Source organism: Stomoxys calcitrans, chromosome 5 (genome assembly GCF_963082655.1).
Source record: "Stomoxys calcitrans chromosome 5, idStoCalc2.1, whole genome shotgun sequence".
Taxonomy (NCBI): domain Eukaryota; kingdom Metazoa; phylum Arthropoda; class Insecta; order Diptera; family Muscidae; genus Stomoxys; species Stomoxys calcitrans.
Window position 1 is genome coordinate 47,933,380 of NC_081556.1, and position 9,899 is coordinate 47,943,278.

The window sequence follows — 9,899 nt, forward strand, 5'->3', positions numbered from 1 at the left end:
CATCCAATTTGACTGACAGCACTTGGTGTTTTGGTATCACTTCCGACAACTATGCTAAGTATGGTTTAAATCTGTTTATAACCTGATATAGCTGCCATATAACTGGTCTTGGGTCTTGACTTCTTCAGCTTTTAGAGGGCGCAATTCTTATCCAATTTGGCTGTAATTTTGCACGTGATGTTTTGGTATCACTTGCAGTAACTGTGCTAAGTATGGTTCAAATCGGTCTTAAACCTGGTATAGCTGCCATATAAATCGATCTTGGATCTTGACTTCTTGAGCCGCTAGAGGGCGCAATTCTCATGCGATTTGGCAGAAATTTTGTACAACAGTTTCTCTCATGACCTTCAACATACCTGTCCAAGATGTTCTGAATCGATCTATAGCTTGAAAAAGCTCATACATAAACCGATCTCCCGATTTTGCCTCTTGAGCCCCTACAAGGCGAAACTCTTATCCGAATGGACTGAAATATTACACAATGACTTCTACAATGTTCAGCATTCAATTAATTTTTGTCCAAATCAGACTATAACTTGATATACAATAGTTCCAACAGCACAACAGTTCATTATTCTTTGTTCGCCTAAAAAGAGATATCGCACAAAGAACTCGTCAAATGCGATCCATGGTGGAGGGTATGTAAGATTCGGCCCGGCCGAACTTAGAACGCTTTTACTTGTTGCTTCTAACATCCCCTTCATAATTAAGCAGCAGTCATTTTTAGCAACAACAGACTTTTCAGCAGTAAGTCTGCTACTCTGAAATTGCAGTACATCTGCTGTAATAACAGAATTACTGCTACAATAGCATCAAAATTATCTTCGAATATTCAGCAGACAGTGTTTGCTATTTCAGCAAACTTTTTTCTATGAGTGTAATTATTTATGTTAGTTGCTTATGAATCAACAATTCATAATAAAAATGCATCTTTAATTTTCCCCCCTTTGTCAAGATTTAGAAACCGAGAATATCAAAAAAGAAGAAAAACCAACTCTAAACGGTGGCAAAGATCATATGGAGATTCCTGAAGCGGCTGATTCTAAGAAAACCAAGAAATATGGTGGTCTTTTAGCAGCAAATAAACCTGAACGGCATAATCAACCAAGTAAACCAAAAAATGAGGAATATGATCAAAATGTAGCAAAAGAAATTGTTAAGAACCCGAAAGCAGCTAAAAATTCTGAAACGTTTTTTAGTACAGAACTGGCTATAGAGGCGGAAGGGAATGGAATGAAACTATCAAAATTAAGTGAAGAACAAACACTATATAAAGAGCAAGGAGAAACTGAAAAGCTAAATTTTTATAAAGAAGAGCAAGGAGTCACTGAAAGTCCAGATGGTGCTGAAAGTCTAAAAGTTGTTGAAAATTATTGGCCGAAAAACAATGGTTGGATGAATGCTGACTATAATCCCAAGCAACAACTCACACCAAACCCAACTGTAAATGGTAGTGAAAGCTTATCAAGTTACTTTTTGCCAAATGGTTTAGGTATGGGTAGCACTATTTTTAATTTCGACTTTTTATCATCAAATTCCACATACAATGATACGGATCCGCCACTAACAGGCATTTTTCGAATGGAACTACAAACACAAAGAAACGGATTCGAGCCAAAGAAGCTTCAGATACATCTTATATGGCTTATTGTTGGAAAGATGTTGGCGATTGACTAGAATATTAAGAAAATGCTACAACAAGTTTTACTTATAACTTAAATGTATTAAATTTTTTGAGGCTCTTGAGAAGTATACGAGCAAAAGCACAAATATTTGTCTATTTGGATTCAAACACCTCAATGTTAAATTTTTACTTGCAAACTTGACCTATTCAAAAAATGTTTTATTGTGAATGTTTTTTAATAAAATTTTGAGATGTTTTTAACAAGAATTATTTTAGCGTCTATATGAATGTTTTTTAATAAAATTTACTGTGTTTAACAAAAAATTTTTTAAATTGATTATTTATTGAAAATTTCCTTGAATTTTAAGACAAATTCATTGCTGAAAATCGTAGTTAGGTTAGGTTGAAATGAGGATGCAGATATTAATCCGCCCTATGCCACTATGGACTTACACCAAAGCCAGTAAACGGCTTGTTGTGCACTCTAAAAGCTATGAAGTAACCTCTGAAATGAAAAAGTTAGGAATTCCGTGCTACGTACAAAGTCCTTAATTGTATTCATTACCACTCCCCTAACCTAAGGTTCATGTCTGCAACTGTGTCTCCACCTAAGTGCCGATATCTGTTAGACGCGAAAACCGGGCAATGACAAAAGAAATGCTCCAACGTCTCATCATCTTCCCCGCATGCCCTACATATGCTTTTACTTGTTGCTCTTTTTCTCCAAAGCTGTCCACCAAACTACTGAGGCGTAAGTTAGTATTGGTTATTAGACACGCTCCTGTTAAGGCAGTGGACTATCTTCGGATTCAGGTCTCATTTCGAGTCTACGGCCTGTCTACACTTCCAATTCAGTTTCCCCTCCAAGATCACACCTAAGTATTTGACCTTGTCAGATATCGGAATCGTTTATTGAGGAAACGTGGTGCGTTAAATTGGCCCACCTTCGTCTTACTCGTGAACAGGCATATTTCAGTCTTCTCTGGGTTAACATTGAGACATCTGGGTGTAGCCCAGTCATATGCCATATGCAAGACTCTTTCGGCCCTTCTGCATAGCTCGTTCGGCTCCTTACCCCTTAGAAGTAAAATCATAGTTAAAATTGTATTATTGAAGGAAATTTATCTTAGTTTTTTTCACCCACCACCATAGGATGGGGATATACTTATCTAGTCATTCCGTTTGTAATACCTCGAAATTTTCATCTAAGATCCCATACATATATTCTTGATGGCCTCGACGTTTCGAGTCGATCAGGCCATGTCCTTCTGTCTAAATCACAGTAGCGGCGCGTAAAGCAAGCCGCTTGATCTCCCGATTTGACTTCTTGAGCCCCTGGAAGCAGCAATTTATGTCCGAATTGGCTGAAACTTTGCATGTGGTGTTCTTTTACGGCTTTCAACAACTGTGCCAAGTACGGTCTAAATCTGTCTATAACCTGATATAGCTCCCATAAACCGGTCTCTCGATTATCCCTGTTCGTTTCGTAGAAGCTTTAATTTTTGATGGCTTGGCAAAAGTGTGTATGCCTTTCAAATAAATTTATTTTGTATAAATTCTTAGTAGAACCCATGGTGGTGGATTCCCAAGATTCGGCCCGACCGAACTTAGCACACTTTTACTTGTTGAACATCTAATTCTTATTACGCTCGAAGCGCAACAAATGTCAAATGGTCACAAAGTGCGGGTTGCGAACACTTTTTAGACAACGCTCCCACATAGGGAAACGAATAAGCCGATAAAGAAGCATGTTACAGCCAATTAAGCGGCACATTTACCAAGGATCTACTTCTTGGTGACTTCAATGACTAAGTGGGTTCAAATAATTAAGGCTGCAAGAACATACTTGGAAAAAATTAAATATGATGTCGCAATGTCAACGGTGAATTGTTAATAGATTTGTAATTGAGTTTCGTTCTTCTGGCTTCTTTTTTAAACCCACAACCATAGGGGTATATTCATTTAGTTATTCCGTTTGCAACACATTGAAATATAAATTTCCGAATATACAAAGTTTATATAATTGTAAATTTTGCCCATGAACATTCCATGACACTAGTTTTGAGGTAAAGCGAAGAATAATACTGGCAAACAGATGCTACTTTGGACTAAGTAAGCAGTTTAGAAACAAGACCACCTCTCGACAGACGAAGACTACACTTTACAAGACACTGATACTACCCGTGCTGTTATATGGTTCTGAAGCATGGGCACTTGTGAAAGCAGATGAGGTAGTGCTTGGAGTATTTGAGAGAAAGATTCTTCGTAAAATATATGGACCAGTTTGCGTTAATGGAGAATATAGGCGACGTATGAAGCACGAGCTGTATGAGCTGTATGACGACGATAGCATAGTTACACGCATCAAAATACAACGGCTGCGTTGGCTATGTCATGTTGCCAGAATGGATGAAGAAGCTCCAGCAAAGAAGTCTTTTGAAGGCAAACACAGTGGTACACGCAAAGCGGGAAGACCAAAAGCCCGATGGAAAGATCAAGTTGTGGGAGACACCTCGAAACTTGGTGTCCGAGATTTTAGAATGAGCGCAGAAGATCGATGCGCTTGGAACGCTATTCTACGTTTGGCTAGTGGAACAAATATTCTGTCATAGCCAATTAAAATAAAAAACAAGTAAAAGCGTGCTAAGTTCGGCCGGGCCGAATCTTATATACCCTCCACCATGGATCGCATTTGTCGAGTTCTTTTCCCGGCATCTCTTCTTAGGCACAAAAGGGTATAAGAAAAGAGTTGCTCTGCTATTAAAACGATATCAAGATATGGTCCGGTTCGGACCACAATTAAATTATATGTTGGAGACCTGTGTAAAATTTCAGCCAATTCGTATAAGAATTGCGCCCATTGGGGCTCACGAAATAAAATAGAGAGAACGATTTATATGGGATCTGTATCGGGCTAAAGACCGATTCAGACCATAATAAACACGTTTGTTGATGGTCATGAGAGGATCCGTCGTACAAAATTTCAGGCATATCGGATAATAATTGCGACCTCTAGGGGTCAAGAAGTCAAGATCCCAGATCGGTTTATATGGCAGCTATATCAGGTTATGAACCGATTTGAAACTTATTTGACACAGTTGTTGAAAGTAAAAATAAAATACGTCATGCAAAATTGCAGCCAAATCGGATAGGAATTGCGACCTCTAGAAGCTCAAGAAGTCAAATCCCCAGATCTGTTTATATGACAGCTATATCAGGTTATGGACCGATTTCAACCATACTTGGCACAGTTGTGGGATATTATAACGAAATACTTCGTGCAAAAATTCATTCAAATCGGATAAGAATTGTGCCCTCTAGAGGCTCAAGAAGTCACGACCCAAGATCGGTTTATATGGCAGCTATATCAGGTTATGGACCGATTTGAACCATACTTGACACAGTTGTTGGGTATCATAACAAAACACGTCGTGCGAAATTCCATTCCATTCGGATAAGAATTGCGCACTCTAGAGGCTCAAGAAGTCAAGACCCAAGATCGGTTTATATGGCAGCTATATCAGGTTATGGACCGATTTGAACCATACTTGGCACAGTTGTTGGATATCATAACAAAACACGTCGTGCAAAATTTCATTCCAATCGGATAAGAATTGCGCACTCTAGAGGGTCAAGAAGTCAAGACCCAAGATCGGTTTATATGGCAGCTATATCAAAACATGGACCGATATGGCCCATTTACAATACCAACCGACCTACACTAATAAAAAGTATTTGTGCAAAATTTCAAGCGGCTAGCTTTACTCCTTCGGAAGTTAGCGTGCTTTCGACAGACAGACGGACGGACGGACAGACGGACGGACATGGCTAGATCGACATAAAATTTCACGACGATCAAAAATATATATACTTTATGGGGTCTCAGACGAATATTTCGAGTAGTTACAAACAGAATGACGAAATTAGTATACCCCCCATCTTATGGAGGAGGGTATAAAAATAAAAATAAACAAGTAAAAGCGTGCTAAGTTCGGCCGGGCCGAATCTTATATACCCTCCACCATGGATCGCATATGTCGAGTTCTTTTCCCGGCATCTCTTCTTAGGCAAAAAAAGGATATAAGAGAAGATTTGCTCTGCTATTAGAGCGATATCAAGATATGATCCGGTTTGGACCACAATTAAATTATATGTTGGAGACCTGTGTAAAATGTCAGCCAATTCGAATAAGAATTGCGCCCTTTGTGGGCTCAAGAAGTAAAATAGAGAGATCGATTTATATGGGAGCTATATCAGGCTATAAACCGATTCAGACCATAATAAACACGTATGTTAATGGTCATGAGAGAATCCGTCGTACAAAATTTCAGGCAAATCGGATAATAATTGCGACCTCTAGAGGCTCAAGAAGTCAAGATCCCAGATCGGTTTATATGGCAGCTATATCAGGTTATGAACCGATTTGAACCATATTTGGCACAGTTGTTGGATATCATAACAAAATACTACGTGCCAAAATTCATTCAAATTGGATAAGAATTGCGCCCTCTAGAGGCTCAAGAAGTCAAGACCCAAGATCGGTTTATATGACAGCTATATCAGGTTATGAACCGATTTGAACCATACTTGGCACAGTTGTTGGATATCGTAACAAAACACGTCGTGCAAAATTTCATTTCAATCGGATAAGAATTGCGCACTCTAGAGGCTCAAGAAGTCAAGACCCAAGATCGGTTTATATGGCAGCTGTATCAGGTTATGAACCGATTTGAACCATACTTGGCACAGTTGTTGGATGTCATAACAAAACACGTCGTGCAAAATTTCATTCCAATCGGATAAGAATTGCGCACTCTAGAGGCTCAAGAAGTCAAGACCCAAGATCGGTTTATATGGCAGCTATATCAGGTTATGGACCGATTTGAACCATACTTATCACAGTTGTTGGATGTCATAACAAAACACGTCGTGCAAAATTTCATCCCAATCGGATAAGAATTGCGCGCTGTAGAGGCTCAAGAAGTCAAGACCCAAGATCGGTTTATATGGCAGCTATATCAAAAAATGGACCGATATGGCCCATTTACAATACCAACCGACCTACACTAATAAGAAGTATTTGTGCAAAATTTCAAGCGCCTAGCTTTACTCCTTCGGAAGTTAGCGTGCTTTCGACAGACAGACGGACGGACGGACGGACGGACGGACGGACAGACGGACGGACATGACTAGATCGACATAAAATTTCACGACGATCAAGAATATATATACTTTATGGGGTCTCAGACGAATATTTCGAGTAGTTACAAACAGAATGACGAAATTAGTATACCCCCCATCTTATGGTGGAGGGTATAAAAATTCCACTAAGGAACAGGGGCAAACTTCTCACATATCAATGAGTGCAGTCCGATTTAAGTTTTTTAAACTTAATGATAAGTGGCCTCCTTTTTATAGCAGAGTCCGAACGGCGTGCCGCAGTGCGACACCTCTTTGGAGAGAAGATTTACATGTTGCCAGCATTAGGAGGGGAAAACCACCGTTGAAAATTTTTTCTGATAATATCGCCAGGATTTGAACCCGTTCAGCGTCATAGGCGGACATGCTATCCTCTGCGCTACGGTGGCCTCCAAAAACGTAGTATATATCGTTGTAAAATTCTAATACGATTTAACGATGTCCGTGTGCCTGTCCGTCCGTCTGTTGTTATCACTCTACAGCGTTCAAAAATCAAAGCAGTGAGTTGAAATTTTGAACAGATTCGTATTTCTTTAATACGCAGGTTATGTTTTTGAATGGGACAACTCAGATATTCTGATTTGGAGTCTTCAGCTTATAAAACCCGTCCTTATTATTTGATTTGACTTAAATTTGGAACAGTGAGTTGTACAAGGACACCCGATATCCAAACAGAATAAGGCTCATATCGGGGCATATTTATATATAGCTGCCATATAAAACGTTCTGCGGATTCAGGCTATTAAGCTTATAAAAGCCGCATTTATTGCCTGATTTCGCTGAAATTTGGAACAGTGAGTTGCGGTGGAACAAGCAAGATTTGAACGGTTAAAATTGGACCATATTTGGATATAGCTGCTATATATACCGAATTGCTGATTAAAAGTTCAACGCATATCGAAATTCTATTTAAAAGGTCCTAAACATATCAAAATTCTAAATTTGGAAAAGTCAGTTGTGCAACCCTAACCGATATCCGAGCTGATTATATTCCACAGTAGTCTTTATTTAGATATAGCATCCGCCAAACCTCTCCGTTTTTTTTGAAATTTGAATTAAATACCTACCACCTGGGGTATATATGTAAACTACTTTTCGTCATAATCTGGTGAAAAATGCATAATATATGTTCCCCATGGACCGATTTGGACCACATTTGACACGGATATTGAGTACAAGTCAGTACATACAACAAACCAGTAACGAAAGGTAAAAATCGGGCGGTTCCGACTTTATAATACCCTACACCTACCCTATAAATACAAAGGACCTCGGCGGGTGTTTCCAGATAGATTATTAAAATTCTTGTACCAAATTTCGAGCAGAGCAAATACGTTCAAAATGTAATAACTACGGTTGACAAATGACAACAAATTACGCAAAATCTGTCGAACATATACATGGAAGCTATATCTAATCTGAACCGATTTCAATCAGACTTATTGTGGATATTGTGGAATTCGTCGAGGAAAGCGCTGTAGAAAATTTTGGGAAGATTGGTAAATAAATGCGCTTGCAGTGGGTCTAGGAGTAAAAATAAAATATATATATATATATATTTTATATATGAAAGCCGCTACCAAAAAAAATGTAATAACTTTTTTTCTATTTAATGAATGTGGTCGATTTTTTTTTTATTTTGCAGATTGATTCTTAGATTTGACAAAAATGGATAACTGGGACACCGAAACAAGAATTTGGATTGTCCGCCGCTATCACGCACTGGAGTCTGTAGTTTCGGTTCAAAGAGAGTATAGACGCACGTTAGGCGGCAATCCTCCGAGCAGATGGACCATAATGAGACTTGTAAACAATTTTGCCGAGCATGGGACAGTCAACAGAAGACCTTACCATCGAAACCCTTCAGTTCGAACGGAGGAAACAATCGCTGCTGTAGCTGCTGCGATACAACACAATCCAAGAGTTTCGACAAGAAGCTTATCTGCTCAAATGGGTATAAGCAGACAGTCATTACAGTCAATTATGCACAAAGATTAGGACTTATTCCCATATAAAATTCAAATGGCCAACAAACTGAACGCTGCAGACTTGCCGATTCGCTTGGAATTTTGCCAGAAGATGCTTCAAATGGTGGAAGAGGATGGAAACATGTTGAACTGTCTTTTCATGTCTGACGAGGCCCATTTCGATTTGAACGGCAACATAAACAAACAAAATTGTCGAATATGGAGTGCTTCCAACCCACAGACACTCCATGAGACGGAATTGCATCCACTTCGTGTCACAGTGTGGTGTGCAGTTTCATCACGTTTCATTGTCGGGCCCTACTTCTTCGAAGAAAACGGTCACCCCGTTACGGTTACTGGAGACCGCTACTTGAACATGTTGAGAGAGTTTTTCTATCCAGAATTACGCCGAAAGAGAATTTCTTTTAACTCTGTGTGGTTTCAGCAAGATGGTGCAGGTCCTCACATAGCCCAACCTGTTATGACAGAATTGCGACGAAAATTTCCCAATAAACTGATATCCAGAAACTCCACATTCCGTTGGCCACCCAGGTCGCCTGACCTTACTGCACCTGACTTTTTCTTGTGGGGTCATTGCAAACAGGAAGTTTACAAAGCAAAACCAACAAATTTGAATGAACTAAAGCAATCCATTCGAGCAACAATTGCGGCTATTCCTGTCTCAACTCTCCAAGCAGTAATGAATAACTTTTTGCTAAGATGCCGCACATGCATCAACGAGCAGGGGGGGCATTTAAATTCCATTATTTTTAAAACAAATTAAACTATATTTAATAAAATTGAACGAGCTTTAACATGAATAAAAGAAATATGTATTCCATACACCGAAAAAAAATTATTTGAGTTTCTTAATGTAGCAATATTCATCAGCCACCCTGTATATATATATATATATATATATATATATATATATATATATATATATATATATATATATATATATATATATATATGAGAGCGATGTCAAAATCTGAACCGATTTCTATAAAATTCATCACTAATATCAAGTGATAAGAAACTCATTCCTGCAAAATTTCGAGGGAATCGGTTAACAAATGACCATTTTATTGCTGTATTACTGGAAATCG

At 38.7% G+C, this 9,899-nt stretch overlaps 1 protein-coding gene across 1 annotated transcript; it reads left to right on the plus strand.

The window, feature by feature from the left end:
- The first annotated feature begins 8,845 nt into the window (after window positions 1-8,845).
- Window positions 8,846-9,574, plus strand: LOC131997898 (uncharacterized). Its single transcript, XM_059369764.1, has one exon. It carries the CDS (start codon window positions 8,846-8,848, stop codon window positions 9,572-9,574), a length of 729 nt encoding a protein of 242 aa, XP_059225747.1.
- The last annotated feature ends 325 nt before the right edge of the window (window positions 9,575-9,899 follow it).